Genomic DNA, 22109 nt, shown 5'->3' with positions numbered 1-22109 from the left:
ACACACACATGCACACACACATGCACACATATATACACACATGTATAATGCTTAGAATTTGTCAGATACTGTTCTAAGTCCTTTATTTTTTTCCCAATTCAGAATACTCATATTAAAAACAAAACAGAAATCCATTTAGAATGTCATACACTAGTAAAACTACTATAAAATGTACTTTCAATAGGTTGGAGGTAGAGGTATATCTCCATTCTGTGGGATCTTAGTCACTCATATCTGGGAGTTTTGCTTATCTAACTGTTTCTGGAATAAGCGACATAAAAGCAGACATGAGTCATGAATGTGACGTTTCCAGGCGCTTTTGGCATTACTAAGCTGCCTCTCCCTGACTTCCATCACCTACCATCAGGCTAGTTCTTTTTTAGGACTGACTCAGGGGCAGTCACTCATATGTACCCACCCATAGAAAGTCTTTAGTCTTCAAAGTGACTCTAGAAGAGGGTACAGAGCCTGTCTGCCCAGGTGGACTGCCTCCATTTGGGAGATGAGAAAACATGATGCTTTGTACAGTTCTGACCCAGACCAGGTTCCAAAAATAATCCTTTTGGCCTCAGAGAAGCAGTCTAAAGCTAAGGTAATCAGTTCAAGGATTAAATCCCTTATGAGTATTCTGATGGCTTTTTGATGATGCTGATAACCACAATTCTTCCTCCTGAACTACCATACTACAGTGCCCTGTAACTTAACCCTTTGCACTCCGCTGTCCTCTCTCAGGGGACATCGGAATTCTAGCATATCACTCGGATGTCCCCTCTCAGGGGACATTGCAGTTTATTAGTGATTACGGGGAATTGAGTTAATTCAACGCACATTTCCGCCTTTAGCGTCGAGTAGCTGGTAGCCAATGTCCAGAATGTTTCGGAGTGCAAAGGGTTAAAAAAAGGGTTTGAGGGGAAGTCTAAAAATGAATTAATTTTTTTCTGTTTTTAAAGTTAATTCCACATAATGCTACCAATAGGCCCATGGTAGGATTCCTCTTGCCATCCCACAGGTCACTCCAAAGCAAGTTGCTTTATGAACTTTTACAACTGTGCAAGAAGTTTGGAGTTAATTGGCAACAAGCCTGAAAATTTGGTTACATATATACCAGTAGGTACAAAGCTGATTCATCAATTCCCTGTTCTGATCCTCAGCCCAGTGCATTTCAACCAAGGCAACATTTGCCTCCTTTTTAATGTTTATCAAACACTTGAAAAGGTAATGTCCAGCCACTCCTTGGAGAGGGTTCCCTTTTTCTAACATGGTTGATGAGCTGCTCAGAAGCCTCTTGGTCCTGGGCTTCATTGCTAGAGACTTTACAACTTTCCAAAACCTCCACGTGTCCCTTTTCCTCCTTTTACCTTCTACTAGAGGCTCAGTGCACAATAATAGTGCACTGTGGGGGGAGGGGTTCCCCTCAGCCTAGCCTGCACCCTCTAGTGTTCCGGGACCCCTCAGGGGATGTCCATGATGGATTGGGCCTAAGCTTGCTCCTTACTGCTTGCTGCTCCTTACTGCTCTGCTCACCGCTCCTTAGCACTGCCACTGAGGCAGGAGAGGCTCCCGCCACTGCCTCTGCACTTGCAGGCTGTGAGGCCAGCTTCTGGCTGAGCAGCACTCCTGCTGTGGGAGTGTACTGACCATCAGGGGGCAGCTCCTTGTTGAGTGTCTGCCCCCTAGTGGTCAGTGTGCATCATAGTGACTAGTCATTCTGGTCATTCCGCTGTAAACAGTCACTTAGGCTTTTATTATATTATATAAACTAGTGGCCTGGTGCACGAAATTTGTGCACTGGGGTGTGTGTCTCTCAGCCCAGCCTGCACCCTTTCCAATTTGGGACCTGTCGAAGGATGTACTACTGCCGATTCTCAGGGATTGGGCCTAAACTGGCAGTTGGACATCCCTTTTGCAGTCTGGGACTGCTGGCTCCTAACCGCTCACCTGCCTGCTGGCCTGCTCGCCCCCAAATGCTGCCCGCCAGCCTGATCACCCCAATACCCCTTCCCTGCTGGCCTGCTTGCCCCCACCTCCTCTCCCCACTGGCCTGCTCGCCCCCAACTGACCCCCTGCTGGCTTGCTCACCCCAAACTGCCCTCCCTCCCCCGCTGTTCTGATCACCCCCAACTGACCCCCACTGATGGCCTGATGCCCCCAACTGGCCCCCCTGCTGGTCTGCTTACCTTAATTGCCCCCTCCCCCCCCCTTGCTGGCCTGATCACCCCTAATGCCCCCAACCCTCCCACTGGTCTGATCACTCACAACTGTCGTCCCATCCTGGCCTGATCACTCACAACTGCCCTCCCCTCTTGGCCTCTAATCGCCTCTACCTCGGCCCTTCCACTATGGCTTTGTCCAGAAGAACATCTAGAAGGTTTCCCAGTCTAATTTGCATATTACCCTTTTATCAGTATAGATAGAGGCCTGGTGCATGGGTGGGTGCTGGCTGGTTTGCCCTGAAGGGTGTCCTGGATCAGGCTGATTCTCTTGGGGGCATCGGGCAGCCTGGGCGGGGGTCTGTGGTGGTTTGCAGGCCGGCCACGCCCCCATGGGATGAGGATCCCCACTGAGGGGGTGGCGTGGCCAGCCTGGGTGAAGGGCTGAGGGCTGTTTTCAAGCTGGCCATACCCCCTTCAGGGTCAGGGTTCCTGCTGGGGTGCCTGGCCAGCCTAGGTGAGGGGCTGAGGACTGTTTTCAGGCTGGCCACACCCCCTTTAGTGTGGAGGTCCCTGCTGGGTTACCTGACCTCCTGGGTGAGGGGCTGATGGCTGTTTGTAGGCTGACCACGTTCCCCAGCAGGGACCCTCACCCCATGGGGGTGTGGCCAGCCTGGTTAAGGGGCTGAGGGCCATTTTCAGGCTAGCCACACCTCCCCAGCAACCCAGTCCCCCAGTCCCTCCTTGAGTGGAGGCCAGGGCAGGTGGAAAGCTTGGCTTCCTCCATCGCCAGGGAAACCCAAACCACCTGCTTGCTCCAGCTCCATGACTGCCACCATCTTTGTTGGCTTAATTTGCATACCCACTCCTGATTGGCTGGTGGGTGTAGTAGAGGGATGCTCAATTTGCATGTTTCTCTTTTATTAGTGTACATAGGCTCTGGGTTTTCTACCTGGGAAAGGGAATCCTGGATTGGGCCATGGCTTTCAACAGTGGCTGACTAGCCTTCTGGTAAAGCAGGTCCACACAGGACACTCTGCCGGGGGCCCTGGGCCAAATCTTGTCTACTGACAGACACTTTGTGGGTGAATTTTTTTTTCTCTTCCAAGGCTTGGATCATGTCCTCAGGAATTCCAGGAACTTCTCTCAATTATCTCACTTGTTCTCTTTTCTTTCCCTTAAATGAAACCAGGAGTTTTCTATGGCTGTTAGGAAAAGGCTAATTTCCACTTTTCCATACAGAATTCGTTTATGATGGACCTTTAGATCAGTGAGAATTTTTTCAATTCATCTCATCACAACTACTTCTTCCACTGTCTCTGAGCCCAAAGGTGATGGTTTGAGGGATAATTCTTTTATCACAGACTCCAACACTACAAATATGATGGGTACCTTCTAATTTTCTTTGCTTACTTGGTGGTGATGTTACTATTACATTATCATAAAAACTCCAAGCTAAGGCTCATCTCATTGTCCGACCTTGACAGAATTCAGTGTAGGTGATTTTAGGAACCTCTTGAATTCAAAATTCTTCCTTCAGAGGAGCAAGGCTGCATTTCTTTCCCAGCATATAGCTATACCACTGTAATCTTTTTTTTTAAGTTGTAAACTGTCATGGATGATCCTTTTAACAAACTCTAATTCACCGCCTGCCATAATCTCTGTGATACTAGGTGGAGATCTTCAAGGATTTTGAGAGTTTACTCTCTGAGCTTTCATCTGATAAGGAGGATCGCCCATGCAAAAGTCATAGATTATCTCAGATTCTTCATTAAGAGCATCCATCAGAAGTATCTTCTGTGGTATTTTTACAGCTTTTATAAGATCAGATAAGTTATTCTGTTCCACATTTTTCTTTGCATAGTTGAAGCACATATCATCTACTTCTGTTGTAAGAAAATACCTGTCTCAGTGTCTTCCAATCCAGAGACCCTCAGCTTTACCCTATCCAGGGAATACACCTTTAATCTTTTGCAGAGATGAGGAGCTGTAAGTTGCTAGTTGCGCAGATTCTAAAAGGGAATTTTGGATTTGTCTGCAACTTTTATTTTAATTCTCACCATTACCCACCTTTCAGTGCATCCATTCTGGAGCTTTTTGTGGATTCTGTAATATAGATGTGATTTTCATTTTCTCATTGGTAGTTTAAGATACAGCTTCCTTGTGGTTACTTTCAAATTTTCAGTTTTCTCATTTCATATTCTCTTCGACCCTGCTTTATGAGGAAGCAAACAATCAAAAACAATTCTTTGCTATCTTTTAAGAAAAGACTTTTGGCAAGAGACTTGAAATAAATTACATGTTCTTAATGTGCCATTTAAAATTTGCCATTAGGTCTATTGAAATAGATCTCAAATGTTCCCACCTGAGGCATTTAATAATTATCCAATTAGATATATCACCTTAGGAAAATCTATGCTTCCACGTTTGACATATTTTCTTCTTTCTTGTGGCTCTTTTATATCTCATATTGTGTTTGCATGCTTTTCGTACATTCTGCCCTTTCCCCCACACCTGACCGTAAGTCCTTAAGGACCTTGAGTGTTCTTCAGATTTGCCCAATAAAAATTTGTTACATTAAGTATTGTATATATCTTGTTCTTGCAAAATATTAGCAATGTATTAAATAATGAGAATAGTAAAAGAAGGAATTAATATACCAGTGCAACAAAAGAGATTAAGTTCAGATATAAAGAAGTATGAGAATTATTAAACTTGCATATTATGAAATCTTTCAATATAGATACCTAATCATAACAAAGTATAACTTCTCTTATTTCCTGGACAGTGAAAAAAAAAACAAAAAAACTACATATTTATCAATTTTTAATCAGGCTCATTTAAATAGCCAGTTTCTAATTCTATAATTTAGATGATAGATATATTTGGTATTGCTACATTATATTTGTAGTGTAATGACATATAATGTGAAGTGCTTAGAAATATTCCAAAAAGTTTATAAATGCACTTTTGATAAAATAATGTTTTAATATATTAGAGAGGCTAAATTCATAAAGAAGTCTGTACTAGTAATTTTCCTTTTAAAAACTAAGTTTGTGTGTGTGTACTTTGTAAAATGGATTTTTACAGATCAGTGCTGTAATTTTTTTTCCTCCTGATCTTTCGAATGTTCTGCAGGAAACTATTTCAGGGTTTGAAACGAAATTATTCAGAGAAAGGTTATTGCTTTAAAATAATGTTTGTTTTTCTAGTACTCTATTTTTAAGAAACTCATGACCCATTTGTCTTTTAAAGTATATTAATATTACTTTGAGAACAAAGTAGAGTAGCATCTGCATTTTAATAGATAGAAGTTGCTGAGGTATGGAAACATCAGAAACATCAGTGGTCACTAATATGTTCTTTTGTAGAGTTAAAACAGTACTTAGGAAATTGATGGTATTTGGTTCATTACCACAGGCAAACAAAGCTGAAATGATTGTTAGGCACGGGTATTTGTTTTTGTTTTTAAAATTTCTGGCATCTTACAAATAATTTATTGGGATATGACTTAGAAAAACACATAGAAGCATTACTCTAAAAATTCCATTCTTTTGAAACCATATTATTTGGGTCCAGCGTTCATAGATGCTAAAAATATTTTTTAATTGTCTCCGGAGACTTGTGGGATACATGTGGAAAAGACAACTTGGTGTTTATAGTTTGACTTGGTTAATTCTATGTATCCATATCACTCCCCTTTCATAATTTCTTCATGAAAAAATGTAATCACATACAGATTTCTATTTGCTTGCAACACAAAATTAATGTGAATTCCATTTCAAACTAACCACCATCAAAAGTTTTGAAAGTCTGGTTTATATTTTTTAAGTGCAGTATGTGGATGACTTGCTTAGTTTTGAATTTTGGAAAAGTACATCTTTAAAAATATTTTCATCAGGTTGTTAAAATGTGGGTAATGGTGACAATATTGGTATCAAATTTTGGTTAATTTAATGTTCTTTATATAATGTATTTTTGTCTACATATATTTCTGTTAGTGCCATTACCTTCTGATTTTCTCTGAAAACAATTTTTTTGCATATTAAAACAAAACAGTTCTTGAGATTCTTTTACTGTTTATTTTTTGACTTTTATTTTTGAAGGCATTAATATTAATTTCATTGAGAAGGCAAAGCATAGATACAGATAACCACGTTTACATAGACAACTGCCTTATCACTCAGAGCAAAATATCTTAGGAAATGCCTTTAGAATTATTACTTATTACTTAGCTTTAGCTATTTTTTATTTATAATTGGAGACTATATACATATATTTTTTGTAATAAGTCCATCTTGTGTTATTGACTCAAGGAAACTGGAATGTTCCAAAAATGTATACACACTCTGAATAATTATTAATTCCAAGGTGTTAAATCTGTAAAGGAAACATCAATTGAGCAATTAGGGTGTTAAATGTGTGTCATATATGTGGACATGTTTACTTTTGAAATCTAGGAAAGGAAACAAGTTATTGTTGGCCAGAGTATCACTTGCAGCTTATAATTTTTCTTTTTTTAAAGTCCAAGTACTCATGGTTTTCTCCTTTTGTTTTTATTTATATACACTTAAGATAAAATAAAACATATTATCCTACTGATTATCTCCCTTACATACCTTAAGGATAAAGAAGAGTGGAATTCTGAATATTCCCTCGTGTTTTTCTCTTCCCTGGTCTCACATAAATACATGACTTGATTTATCTTGATCAGCCTAGTAACTTGCTCCACATTTTTCCAAAAGTGCGAAGCAGTTTCAGCTAAAAATACACATATCAAAATGCTCCAGAAGTTGTGGCCACAGCTCAAAAATGCTGATCAATTTTGAAAATCTAAATCAACCTCGGCCATGAAACCAAGGGAAGAACCTTTGTGGTGGGGGACAGATTTCCAAAAATTCACCACAGTCCTGTTCTTAGCTGGAGTTTGTGCTGATGTTGCCAGACAACTGAGGAATAGATGCAAAAAGCAGGAAGCATTATTGAATTGAGCCCTAGTGCCAATTTGGGGAAAGCAAATTAAAATGTAAAAGAATATTTTTCCACTCCTGGCATCTCAATGTAAAATGGCAAAATACATGGTTGCTGAAAAAAGTCACAGAAATTACTAATTTTGCCAGAAAGACTAATTTTCAAAAAAAAAAAAAAGTCTAATCTTTTCAAATTAAAAATGCATGCACATATATATAGTTAAAGAAGTTTTTTTTTTTTTAAAAAACCAAATAAAAGTCTTAATTTACAAATAAAACTATATATACCTTTAAATCAGAGAGTGTTTTAACATAATTGACTGTATGTGTGTGGGCTTGTTTCAGTGTTTTCTGTTATTTTCAGGTGCGCTTGAAGAATGGATGATGATGATTTTGGTGGTTTTGAGGTATGTGTTATTATTTACCTTAATTTTGCTTGTGTAATTGTTTTAATTTTGTGAGATTATAATGGAGTATTTACTGTTTTGAAAATGTATTATTTATCATTGGCATTCATGATTCTTTTCTTATCATTTTGAATGTATCTTTAGAATAAAAAATGAAATCAAGGCAAACAAAAATCTAGGCCCTCTAAAAGTTAAACTGACTTATTATTATTGAACATTTGGTCATGCCCATAGGAATGGTTTAAATCAAGGTAATTAAGTGCTACTAGTAAAAACACTAGAAAAGAGGTTTTAAAAATTGTCAGCAGATGATTTTGTTGGGATACATGTCAATTAGGAAATACTTGTGAGATGAGAGATGAACCTTGAAGATGTCACATATTTGCATGTTTACACCTCTAATGAGTTAATTTGGACTATTGTCTGCATAGTCTTTTGGTGGCTTATACAACTAATTAGTATGTTTATGTTAGAATATTCTCTCAGGTTTGACTTAGTATTTTGTTAAGTGGAAATTATTAGCTGAAGAGGCACTGTCTTTTTTATTAATCCTTTTCAGTGAGTGTTCATTTATTGAAATACTTTGTAACCCACTTATTTTTATGGAGCCAGTATAGTCTTGCAGGAAAAATTTCTGGGTTAGGAGTCAGGATGCCTGAGCTCAAGTCCTGGAACTACCTTCAAGTGAGCTCTGTGATTTTTTTTTTTTTTTTTAAAGTAAGACTTTCAACTAGTTTGGAATTTGGTAAAATTAGATTGTTAAAAATAGAAAATGTAATTAATGACATTAACAGGAAATATAAGATATTAAGTCTATATTCATGTTCTGAATATCTTGTAAGAATGGTATGAATTTTTTTATTTTTTTATTTATTTTTTTAAAATATATTTTATTGATTTTGTACAGAGAGGAAGGGAGAGAGATAGCAAGTTAGAGATATCGATGAGAGAGAGTCATCGATCAGCTGCCTCTTGCACACTCCCTACTGGGGATGTGCCTGCAACCAAGGTACATGCCCTTGACCTGAATCGAACCCGGGACCCGTCAGTCCCCAAGCCGACGCTCTATCCACTGAGCCAAACCAGTTTCGGCAGAATGGTATGAATTTTTTTAGATGAGGGTCATTTTCTCTTCTGTCGATATGAAAATATGTAGAATATGAACATACCTATTGTCTTGATTTCATCTAAAAGTATTTTTTGTTTAGCACATTTGTATGTTATTTATAATATTTTGGGTTTTGTTGGGTTATTGAGTCTTATGTTATTGAAATGAAACATTTAAATATTTATTAAAATTTATTCTACTTTGAGGAAAATATATGTTTCAAATATAACATTAGTTTATTTTTTAGAAGTTGTCAGTTATTTGAAAGTTAAAATTTAGCACAGCCTCCTTTAGACCACTTATTATATTACAATAGATACAGATAGATTCGGTGATGTTCATTATAGTAAAATTTACACTTCAATGTTAATAGTCAGTGGATCTATTACTTTCAAAATTATATAGGTACAATTTTAGCCAACCATTCCAATTTAATTGTGGTTATTTGAGTACTTTCTTACCACATCCTATTGTAGAAATATGGGAGGTCTTTGTCCATGGTCATATAAACCATGGTCATTTTTCATAGTTTGTAGAGAATAGCAGTTCTACATCATGTGTCTCCTGTGGTAGATTTTTCTAGTTGACTTCCCTTTAGCTGAGAACTCAATGAAGAATCTGAACTGACATAATGGTTCTTTTTTCAATAATAATTTTACTGTGACCTGAACACTTAAGACAGAAAACGCTATTCTCTTACACACATCTCAACATTTTAGTAATTGTCCCATAATCTTAAAACTGTTTAATAGGAGGGCTTGTTAATTTAAAATGCCAGCTTTAGGACTCTAAATGTTGAATGAGAAAGTCCAGCTGGTAGATTATTAAAAAATATAGATTAATTCTATTTCTTTAGATTGATTTCTAATTAGGTCTTGTGCTAATTAATGAAAAAAGATTTGGTCTCTAGACTTTTAAAGAAAAATCTGTTTTTCTATGTACATGGATAAATGTGGTAAATTAGTTTAAAGTACATAGATATGACATTCACAAGTGGAAATGTAAATAAGAATATATAAAATAAAAAATGGATTGCCAGGAGATATACGGTATTTGATTAAGTAAGGAAAATTTTTGCTTAAAGATAATGTAACATGAATATTGGGGGTAGCAAGTATTGGGGGCTGATAGTAATGAAGATTGAAAAGCAATTGAGTATTCAAAGAGAATTTGAAAATGAGTGGTACATTAGAAAGACTATGCTTGTAGAACCAGGAAGCTTGATTGCTTAAATAGCACTTCTATTTTCCAGGTATTCTAAAGTAATTTTGCCTTTGTTTTCTAGGCTGCAGAAGTTTTTGATGGGGGAAGCGGTGAAACCCAAACTACATCTCCTGCTATTCCTTGGGCTGCTTTTCCTACAGGTATTAGTATACGGTAACTCAGAGTTTTTCTTATTTAACACTAGAGGCCTGATGCAGGACATTCGTGCACTGGGGAAATTCCCTCAGCCTGGCCTGTACTCTCTCCCAGTCTGAGACCCCTCGAGGGATGTCTGGCTCCCTACTTAGGCTCACTCCCTGGCAATTGGACATTCCTCGAGGGGTCCTTAGCGCTGCTGCAGAGGCAGGAGAGGCTCCCGCCATTGCCGTTGAGCTCACCAGCCATGAGCCTGGCTTCTGGTTGAGTGGCTTTCCCCATGTGGGAATGCACTGACCACTAGGGGGCAGCTTCTGCATTAAGCATTTGCCCCCTGGTGGTCATTGTGCATCATTGTGATTGGTCTTTTCACCGTTCAGTCAATTTGCATATTAGAATTTTATTATATAGGATTTTTGCCTTTTCTTTGGAAACCTCTTACTACCTTTGCACTTGGCTTTCAGTGATCTGAAATTGAAATGACCCAGATTTGATCTAGGATTTTTCATAACAAATTATGAATTGCTGCAATGGTGGCCTGAGATATAATTTAAAAAATAATATCATGAGCATTAAATGAAATTAAATTACTGTTTACATTTCCTAATTTGTCCTAGTTTTAGCAAGATAAGGTGCAAATAATTTTCTTAAGTTGTCTAGTTCATTAATTAAAGACTCCTTTTTATTGTGGTGAAATACATGTAATGTAAAATTTATCATATTAACCATTTTAAGTGTACAGTTCACTATTGTTAACATACTCACATTGTTGTTCAACCAATCTGTAGAAATGTTTTTTCTTGGAAAACTGAAACTGTAGTCATGAAACAATAATTACTTATATTCTCTTTCAGTCCCTAGCAGCTACCATTCTACTTTTTATCTCTGTGACTAAGACTGTCCTACATGTCTTATATAAATAGAATCATACAGCTTTTGTCTTTTTGTGGCTGATTTAGGTCACTTAGGGTAATATCCTGAAGGTTCATTTGTATTGTAGCATGTGTCAGAATTACTCCTCTTTTTAAGCTTGAATAATATTACAGTATATGTATAGTACACATTTTTTTTTATCCATTCATTTTGCTTCCTTTGATTATTTAAATAATGCTGTTATGAACATGGGTGGACTACTTCGTGTTTTTAAAATACTGTTTTAGCCTGGCCATTATGGCTCAGTGATTGAGCATTGACTAAGAACCAGAAGGTCACGGTTTGATTCCTGGTCAGGGCACAATAGGCAGGTTATAAGCTTGATCCCCAGTCAGGGGCATGCAGGAAACAGCCAGTTAATGATTTTTTCTCATCATCGATTTTTCTATCTATCCTTCCTTCTCCCTTCCTCTCTCTTAAGTCAATAATAAAAAATATATAAAATATAATTTTATTGGATCCATGATGATGGTAGAGTAAGTGGAAATTATACTCACCTCCTCCAAGCATCAAATTCAGATTACTGCTAAATTATAGAACAATTAACCTGAATAATCAACTGAAGACTAGCTGAACAAAAATCTTATAACTAAGGGCATACAGAAGAAGCCACATCAAGACTGGTAGGAAGGGCAGAGACACGAAAAGGGTTTGCCCTGCATCCATGTGCAGTGGTTGAGAACCTGGAGGGATGTCTCAGCTGCAGAGCACCTCTGAATAGTGAGGAATCTCCACTTCCTGCCAGGCTTCCCAAACCAGATCACCAGATCCAGGAAGATGATCCCACAGCATCTGGCCGTGAAAATCAATGGGGATTCTGTTTGCCAAGGAGAGACAGGAGTGTGCTAGGAACCTAGGCAGCTTCTTAAAGGGCCAGTACACAAATCACCTTTGTGGGCACATATCTGGGACTCTGGTGAAGGTACAGTCTCAGAGGAGACTAGAGTCTTAAAAAGAGAGATTGGTTGTCTGACTTTAAGGAGAGAGCTGAAGAAATAGTCACCATTGTCCTTGTGCTGAGTCTCTCTCCCACACCACCTACAGATGCCATTATTCCTGGGTCAGCACTCCCCTGCATATGGCATTGGCCTGGGTAGATCTGCTGGCTCCAACCTCCCAACTCCCTGTGTCCCTTCCTTGGCAAGCTTGTGCCCTGTGGAGAAATCAACTAGCTGTGAGCAGGGTGGGCTTGCTGTAGTCATTTTTGGAAGGATCTCAAGGAGGCCCAGGCAGATTCAGGATGTTACAGAAATACACAGGACAAAATCAAGTTGTGTGGCTCTGGGATAAGCACCATTTTTCTATCCTGCATGCCCCAACTAATGCCACTATTTCTGTGCAGAGCCCTGCCTACATACAGCCAAATCTCAATCTGTTTTATCTTGATGAACTTTACTGGCCTCACCATGATGACTCCCCAAAACCACGCTCCGCCACGAAGGTCTGCAGGCCCAAGTTGGGTGGTGGTTGGCCTTGGTGTACTCTGAGGCTTTTGCTGAGTGTGCACAGACCCAGTACTTTCACTGAGTTTGAATCTGTATCAACCTGGTGAACAATACTTGCCCCTAGCTTGTGACCTAGAACCTGCCTCATGCCAATTGTGTACTGATATGGGATTGTTAATGGCTGAGTCATACAGGCAGCTGTCAGATGGAGCCAGATCTTGGGTTGCTTTGGGCCTTTTGCTAACCTGTCCAAGGCTCATTAATGGTGTACACTGGCCTTGGTATACATGTTGTCCTCTCCCACACTCACCCAGGCCCAAAACAGGCAGCCAACAACCATGGATTGGTTTGTGGCTCCTAACAGGTATGCCCCAGGGCCAGTCATAGGCAGTATCTGACATTGACCTGCACTGGAGTCTTTCCCAAGAGACCAGAGAATCAACATACCAAGTAGCTGGCTTGAGACTTCATTAGAGCATGATCTGATTAGTTGCACAAGTGGCACATCCAAAGGGAGATCTCAGCAGACATCAGAACCTGCTAGGGATAATTTTATGTTTGGAGGTAACCTCCCTGCACAGCAGCTTGTACACTGTGGTTGTTTAAGGTCAGTCCTCATAGTCAGCCAACATAAGGGTCAACCCCACCACAGATAGGACAACAATAATCAAGACTAAACTACAATAGGTGGGCTCATGTAACCCCCACAAGGGACATTTTCTTGTAATTGATTTCTAGTTTGATACCATTATGCTTACATGATCAAGGAAACTGCACCACTGAGCCCTATAGGATATATTACATAAGGTCACCTTACCAATACTAGGAGTCATAAGAGGTCTACTTAATATACAGAAGAAACACATAGAAGTAGCTAAAATGGGGAGACAAATATGTCCCAAATGAAAAAAACGAGAAATCTACAGAAAAGAACTAAACTAAATGGAGGCAATCAATCTACCAGAGACAGAGTTCAAAATAATAGTTATAAGAATGCTCAAGGAATTTAGAACTTCAACGACATAAAAGGACATAGAAGCCATAAAAATGAACTAGTTAGAAACTAAAAATATAATATTTGAAATGAAGCATACACTAGAAGGAATTAACAGATTAGATGAAGCAGAGGCTTGAATCAGCATATTGAAATATAAGGTAGCATAAAGCACCTAATCAGCAAAAATAAAAAAAAAAGAATTTAAAATAATGAGGATTGTTTAAGAGACCTCTGGGACAATATCAAGCATAATAGGAGTGTTAGAGGAAGAGAGAGAGCAAGGTATCGAGAACCTGTTTGAATAAATAATGACTGAAAACTTCCCTAACCTGTTGAAGGAAAAAAACACACATGTCCAGGAAGTGCAGATTCCCAAACAAGATGAACCCAAAGAGGCCCACACCAAGACACATCATAACTAAAATGACAGTGGTTAAAGACAAAGTGAGGATCTTAAAAGGAACAAGAGAAAAATAGTTAACTATAGGGAGTTCCAGTAAGACTTTCAGCTAACTTTTTAAAAGACATTTCAGGCCAAAAGTGATTAGCATAAAATATTCAAAGTGATGAAAACAAGGACCTACAAACAAGATTACTCTACCCAGCAAGCCTATCATTTAAAATTGAAGGAGAAATAAAGAGCTTTCCAGACCAAAATAAGTAAGTAAATAAATGCTAATGGCATTTATCACCACCAAATCAGTATTACAGGAAATGTTAAAGGGACTTTTTTAAGAAGAAGAAAAATAGGGAGCATAAATATGGAAAACAAAATGACCATACATACATACCACTAATTATACACAAAAATTCTGGTGTAGCAATACTTCTATCAGACAAAATAGAATTTAATACAAAGGCTATAATAAGAGACAATGAAGGACATTACATAATGATAATGTGATCATTGCAAATAAAAAGATATTTTTATTAAACCCTTGTAAGCATTTCTGCACCCATAATAGGAGCATCTAAATATATAAAGCAATTATTAATGGACATAATGGGAGAGATGGACAGTAATATAATCATAGTAAGGTACTTTATCACCACATTGGCATCAATCGATAGATCTTCCAGACAAAATCAACAAGGAAACAGTGGCCTCAAATCACACTGCAGACCAAATGGATTTAATTGATATTTTCAGAGCATTTCACCCCAAAGTAGCAGAATATACATTCTTTTCAAGTACAAATGGAGCATTTTCCAGGATACACTACAGGTTATGTCACAAAATAAGTCTTAATACATTTAAGAGGATTGAAATCATATCAAGCATTTTTTTTTTACCATGTCTGTATGAAACTAGAAATCAATTACAAGAAAAAAGTGAGAAACACACAAACACATGGATATTTAATAACATGCTACTCAATAGTGATGAGTTAACATGAGAACAATGAAGAAATTAAAAGATACCTTGAAAGAATTGAAAATGAAAACACAATACTAAATCAGTGGTATATAGAGAAAGCAGTCTTAAGAGGGAAATTTGTAGCAATGTAGGCCTACCTCAAGAAATAAGGAAAATATCAAGTAAATAATCTTCCTTACACCTACTAGAAAAAGAACAAAGTCCAAAGAGAATAGAAGGAAGAAAATAATAAGAATCAGAGCAGAAATAAATGAAAGAGAGTCTTAAAAAACAATACAAATGGTCAATGAAACCAATAGCTGGCTCTTTGAAAAGATAAACATAATTGATTAATCATCAGATTCATTAAGAAAAAAGTAAGGGCCCAAATAAATAAATTAGAAAGAAAGAGAAGTAACAACTGACACCACAGAAATACAAAAACTTAAAATACTGCAAATAACTATATGCAACAAATAGGATAATCTGGGAAAAATAGATACATTTTTTTTTTTTAGACATGCAATCTTCCAAGACTGAATCAAGAATAAACAAAAATCTGAACAAACCAATTATAAATAATGAAATCAAAGTAGTGATCAAAAATTCCCAACAAAGAAATGTCATGCATTGGATGGTTTTATAGGTAACTTGCCAAACATTCAAAGAAGATATAACACCGATTCTTCTCAAACTATTCCAGAAAATTCAAGAGAGGGAAGATTCCCAGGTTCATTTTATGAGGCCAGCATTATCCTAATTTCAAAGCTAGAAAAGGACACTACAAAGAAATTAAATTATAAGCCAACTTCCCAATGACCATAGATAAAAAAATTCTCAAAATATTAGGAAACCAAATTCAACAACACGTGAAAAAGATTATACATTGTGATCAACTGAGATTTATTTCTGAGATGCAAGGTTGATACTGTATCCTCAAACAACTAATGTGATGCACCACATAAAAAATGAAGGATAAAAATCATATGTTCAACCCTAGCCAGTTTTGCTTATTGGTTAATATGGCATTGGCCCACTGATTGAAGGGTCATGGATTCCATTGTGGTCCAGGGTACACAGGCTTGGTTCCTCACCCTAGTCGGGGCACATGCGGGAGGCAACTAGTAAATGTGCCTCTCTCAGGTGATGTTTTTCTCTCTGTCTCTCCCTCTCCCTTTCACTCTTTCTAAATATCAATGGGAAAAATATCCTAGGCTGAGGACTAACAACAACAAAGTTATATGATCACATCAATAGATGCAGAAAAAGCACTTGATAATCCAGTACCCGTTTATGACAAAACTCTCAGTAAAGTGAGAATAAAGTAATGACACTTCAAAATAATAAAGGCCATCTATGACAAATGCACAGCTGACATGTTATCAGTATGTCTACTATTTCTACATGCCTTAGAGGGCAAAGACTATGTTTTGAATCTTTTTGAATCCTAAGTACCTACTTTTGTGCCTTGTTCATAAATAATGCACAGTGCTTTTTCTTTATTGTTAATAAAAAATTTACTTTAAAGTAATTTTTTAAATTATTTTTTATTCAATTCTTTGGGGGCAAGTAGTCTTTCAGTTACAAGTTAGAGAAAGGCAAACCTAATAATTTTGGAAAGCTTAGAATTACTCAAAGATAGCTAAGAAGCTATTTTTTTCTGGGTCTCAGTTATCTTTCATGGTCATTCCCAATTTAGACAACTGAACTGGAAATAATTATATTTTCCTGGTTGTTGTTTTTTCTTTTTCTTTTGTGTATGTGTGTGTTTACTGTCTTTCCTGGTCCTACTGGGTGCCACCTAGGAATAGTATAGAGCAGTAGAGGTTAGACTAAAGTTTAATTCAAAGTATTGTGATTTAAAAGCAATAATATTAGTATCTATATCTTTTGCCTCTTTTTTTCTGTTTATTTTTTCTAAACATTTTTTAAAGGAAAATTATTCCAGATTTTGCATAGTATTTATATCAGTAAGTTTTTGAGTTGAGTCCTCATGGGACTATCTATCTATCTATCTATCTATCTATCTATCTATCTATCTATCGGGTCTAGTAATAATTAATGTCGTTTTTCAACATTCGTTTAAAATCTTGCTTGGCGTTGACTTGTATTGATATAACCTTCAAACACGTGGTATCTACAGAACGTGTGAAGTGCAATTAACAAGTTTTGCTTTGAAAAAGTTTGTGTTTGGTTTGGTTTTTGTTGCAAAACTAGGGCTAAGAAGATGGCGGATGAAGAGCATATTCGGCTCTGCATGCTTTACGAGTTCCAATTAGGAAGAAAAGCAAGTGAGGCTGCAAAAAACATCTGTAGTGCTCTTGGTCAAGATGCAGTTAGCGCCAGAAAATGCCAGCGTTGGTTTGAGAAATTTTGCGAGGGAAATTTTTCCTTAGATGACAAGAGTGGTCGAGGCCGTGTGTCCAATTTTGATCAAGAAGCTCTTCAAGCTCTTTTGGTGCAAAATCCTCAAATTACCCAACAAGAGCTTGTGACAACTTTAAATTGTTCACAAAAAACAATTTCCAATCAATTGCGTGCACTTGGCAAAGTCCAAAAGTTTGGAAAATGGGTTCCTCATGAGTTGACCGACAACAACCGTAATCAAAGAGTCACAATTTGCAGTTCGCTCCTCTCTCGTCAAAACCGTTTGCCATTTTTAGAGCAAATGGTTACCGGAGATGAAGAATGGGTGCTGTATGTTAATTTGAAAAGGCGGCCTCAATGGTTGGACAAAAATGAGGCTCCGCAGCCCACGCCAAAACCTGACTTGCATGCGAAAAAAGTGATGTTGTGTGTTTGGTGGAATTTTAAAGGAATTCTTCATTATGAACTTTTACCATCTAACCAAACCATTACAAGTGCAGTGTATAGTGCCCAATTGGAAAGGTTAGCCCAAGCTTTAAGAGAAAAAGAACCCGCGCTGATTAATCGGAAGGGCGTAATTCTTCACCACGATAACGCACGACCGCATACTGCAAGAATCACTGCTGAAAAACTGCGCCAGTTGGAATGGGAAGTTCTCCCTCAACCTGCATATTCTCCTGATATTGCCCCTTCCAATTACCATTTGTTTTGTTCTTTGCAAAACTTTCTTCTTGGAAAAAAATTTAATAATGAAGAATGCCTCAAAAATGCATTGACCGAATTTTTTGCATCAAAATCACAAGAATTTTACAACAGAGGGATTAAAATGCTTCCTGAGCGTTGGGCACAAGTAGTAGAAAACAACGGCAACTATATTGGTTGATTAAATTTTGTTGTATTGTTTAAATAAATTCGATTTAAAAAAGTATTAGAAAACGACATTAATTATTACTAGACCCAATATCTATCTATCCATCCATCTATCTGTCATCATCTATCTAAAATAGAGGAATATGCAAATTATCCAGGACACCTTCACATCATGGTCTTTCACAGGGTGGTGGAGTTACAGAGCTTCTGGTTGGGACTCTGGGACTAGCGCAATTTAGTCTTGCCCAGGCAGATGCCTCTGCAGCCCCACAGCTGAATCCAGACGCTGACCTGGGGTTTACTAAACTTTACTGGAGCTGCTTTCCACACCCCCACCTTCTGCTCCAGGACCATGCTGCCCCATGCAGGTTGCCATGGCAGCCTCCTGACAGGTGGGTGGCTGGGAGAGCAGAGTGGGGTGGGGCTGCAGGGAGCCAAGGAGGGGTTGGGCTGCTGGAGCCATGTTCCTGGGAATCTGAAGAGAGTGCCTGACAGGAGCCTAGACTTTAAAGAAGGAAGAGGAATTGGCCATGGGGAGCTCTTCCAATCCCCTGCATGGTCACCCTACACCAGCCCCTGCACCACCCGGGGGTGGGGAGGCTGACCAAAGAGATGACCCATCAGAGCCCCTGAGGCACATGGTTCTCTCCTGCCTCCCATGGAAGTGGTGCTGCTCCCTCCTGCCGCCTATGGAAGCAGCGTAGCAGCTCTAGCAGGCATGCTGCCTCTCCCATGGAAGCCTATTGTGTGGATATTGCTCACTGGGCCATTAATACTTTTTATAAAAAATAATTTTTTTTGCTAAGAAATTTCTTGTTTTTTTACATCATTTTGAAATAATTTGCTATCTTTTCTTATAAATTTTCATAAGACTTTAAAGCTATCCTTTTTAGGAAACTAAATTCAAAATGAATGTCTATCTGCTGATACAACACGTGTATGTATATATATTATATAAATGCAAAGATATACAGGATGTAGACATACATAGGTAGATAGCTGTTATGATTTCTTCCCTTTTTTCCACTTTTGCCTTCCAATGCAAGTTCTCTTTCCTACCATACCCTCTGGAAGGAAGGAGTTTATCTTTACTAGACCTTTCAGATTCTAGGAGCATTACACAATTATTCTTAGTTTAGTTTCAGTATGCTTTTGATTCTTTTCTGGTTTCTGAATCCATAGGGTTTATTTAAATTAAATTTAGAGTGTTCATTTATCCATAAATTCATTCATTACCTGTTCTTAAAGTATCTGTGTGTCAGACACTAAGTGCCATGTGATGTGGACCTCATTCCATTTTCAGTGATGCCATATGAAAATTGTCATCATAAATTACAGGATGCTTCACAAAATTTATTGTTAATGTTGGCAAGCACTTTTATCAATAACTTTAGCTTTAAATCTTTCATGAAAAAAAAAAATGAGGCCAAAAAGTTTTGTCCTGTTACCATCGTGTACAATGTGGGTGGTGCTGTTTTAGAGGCAAATGACTGTTTACTTTTTACTTTTAACTGTATAAATATAAATTGTCTAGAAAGCGAGGTGGGAGGCAAAACCTTGAATACTGTCCTTTCCAATATGTTTCTAAGTTACTTGTAGCACTACACAGACCACATTAGAATGCATTGACCATCAAAGGGAAAAAGAAGTGGTCCAGATAGATACTTTAATCCAAATTAGCTTATTCAAAACGGCTTATATACAAGGCAAACTAAACTGTCTGTCACAAGCCGACCCTTTAGAAGGAATAATGGGAATTGGACCAGCAGATGTTGAATCAAATAACTTAGATGTGGTTCACTTTGCATCTGGAGCTATTTGCATACAAAGCCAACAGGAAAGTTCAAACATTTTTCTTAAGACATTGGCAAAGAGAAACCTGGAAAACAGATGCCTTTTTGATTTCATGGTTCAGTTTTTCCATTCTCCATTCTCCTGGCCAGGAAAACCTAGGACAACAAATCGGTCATTTTATTAATATCCCATTACTCTCCTTGCTAACCCTGTTTTTCCAGTCAAATCTATGTTACACATCTACAAGAGTTCAGAACCTGAGTCCACATTTTTTTGTTTGAGAAAAACTTGTGATTTTTCTCAGATTAATCTGAAAAATAGGAATAGTAAACATTAACTGAATTTTACTTTAATCTATATTTGAGGTAAAAATGTAAGGTGACATTGCATATTTATATAAATGTATTATAATAGACAGCATATGTAATGTCGTTTAAATTTTTTCCATCACATCTATTTTGTGTCTATATTAGACATTTTGCAAGGACATAAAGTGGATTTCCACTGTAGTGAAATAATTTTGTAATATTTTTACACCGATTATGTGAATGGCAGATTGTGACAGATAGCTTCTTTTTGCTATTTTTTCTTTTTTTCTGTTTGTTTGTTTTGTTTTAACTCCCAGGTTACAAGTCACCTTTATTTTATCTGGAGCCAGTTTTTTAAAGTTAAGGTGATGGCTTCTATAAAGCTGTGAGTTATTAGTGTATATGTAAGTATTGATTTTTATGTTGATTCTCAGTAATATATGTTATTTCCTATCTTCATTAATGAGCGTCTGTAACATGAGTAGCTATCACTAGGTGAATTGTAGTACCTGATTTTAACTGCGTGGTCCAACTGTCACAGTAGTAACCTGATATATTACATTTTCTCTTAAAAGCATAATTATAAACATAGAACACAAATATTAATGTAAAGAACTATAATACTGAAGAAAAACTTGGTTCTTTTAAAGTATTGTAATTATCAGTTACTGTTAAACTGACTTTTTTTTTTGCAGTATTTCATGATACAGTCTTTTTAAAAATTATTTATTGTTTTAAAGTATTATTACATATCCTTTTTTCCTCATTGACTCCTCCTTGGCCACCCTAACTCCCCCAACACATGCCCTCATCCCTATAGTGTCTGAGTCAATTAGTTTTGCTTATATGCATGCATGTAAGTTCTTTGGTTGATCTCTTACCTCCCCTTCTCCAACTCTACCCTGCCTTCCTCTGAAGTTTGACAGTCCCTTCGATGCTTCTATGTCTCTGGCTCTATTTTTGTTCATCAGTTTATGTTGTTCATTAAATTCAATAGATGAGTGAGATCATGTGATATTTATCTTTCTCCAACTGGCTTATTTCACTTTGCATAATGCTCTCCATGTCCATCAATGCTGTTGCAAATAGTAAGAGTTTTTTCTTTTTTACATCATCATAGTATTCCACTGTGTAGATGTACCACAGTTTTTTAATCCACTCATCTGCTGATGGGCACTTAGTCTGTTGAAACTAGACCACCAACTTACACTACACACAAAAATAAACTCAAAATGGATAAAGGACTTAAACTTACAATGGAAAAACAAAAAATTTTTAGAATTTAAAGGCAGCAAAACATCAGACATATGCGGTAGCAATATCTTTACCTATACAGCTCCTAGGACAATGGAAACTAAGGAGAAAATAAACAAATGGAACTACATCAAAATAAATGGCTCTGTACAGCAAAAGAAACTATCAACAAAACAACAAGAAAGCCTACTGCATGGGAGAACATACTTGCCAATGTTATATCTGATAAGGGCCTAACCTCCTAAATTTACAGGGAACTCATACATCTTAACAAAAGGAAGATAAATAATTCAATTAAAAAAATTGGCAAAGAACTTTAGACACTTTGCAAAAGAGGATATACAGAAGGCCAAAAGACATGTGAAAACATGCTCAAAGTCACTAATCATCCAAGAGATGCAAATCAAAAGACAATAAGATACCATCTCACACCTGTCAGAATGGCTATCTTCAACAAATTGACAAATGACAGGTGGCGAGGATGTGGAGAAAAAAGAGCTCTCATGCACTGCTGGTGGGAATGCAGACTGGTGAAGCCACTGTGGAAAACAGTATAGAGATTCCTCAAAAAATTAAAAATGGAACTCCCATTTGACTCAGTAATCCTACTTCTATGAATATATCCCAAGAAATCAGAAACACCAATCTGAAAAGACATATGCACTCCTCTGTTCATAGCAGCACAATTTATAATAGCTAAAATATGGTACATTCTTTCAGTTTTGGTTCTGAACTTTTAAAAGAGACAATGGTTTTTGACTTTTAGGATATTTTAGAAAACATTTAAAAG

General features: G+C 37.5%; 1 protein-coding gene and 1 pseudogene across 3 annotated transcripts in view; one reads left to right on the top strand and one right to left on the bottom strand.

The window, feature by feature from the left end:
• CCDC91 (coiled-coil domain containing 91) overlaps positions 1-22109 on the top strand; it is a 247348-nt gene that overhangs the window by 43050 nt on the left and 182189 nt on the right. For both annotated transcript variants that reach the window (XM_084877249.1, XM_084877248.1), the window contains exons 2-3: positions 7485-7527; positions 9921-9999. In XM_084877249.1, the coding sequence (XP_084733375.1) occupies positions 7498-7527; positions 9921-9999 (109 nt within the window). In that variant the 5' untranslated portion in view covers positions 7485-7497. The remainder of the gene's footprint in view (positions 1-7484; positions 7528-9920; positions 10000-22109) is intronic.
• LOC311619746 (RNA N(6)-adenosine-methyltransferase METTL16-like) lies at positions 1066-6843 on the bottom strand (annotated as a pseudogene). Its single transcript has 3 exons — positions 6770-6843; positions 3083-4053; positions 1066-1361 (listed from the first exon to the last, which is right to left on the bottom strand). The product of its transcript is annotated as an RNA N(6)-adenosine-methyltransferase METTL16-like (transcript).

The sequence above is a fragment of the Pipistrellus hanaki genome (genome assembly GCF_964339955.1).
Source record: "Pipistrellus hanaki genome assembly, chromosome: 3".
In the NCBI taxonomy this organism is placed as follows: Eukaryota; Metazoa; Chordata; class Mammalia; order Chiroptera; family Vespertilionidae; genus Pipistrellus; species Pipistrellus hanaki.
Note: the sequence above shows the minus strand (reverse complement) of the source record. Positions and strands in the feature narration are given on the sequence as shown.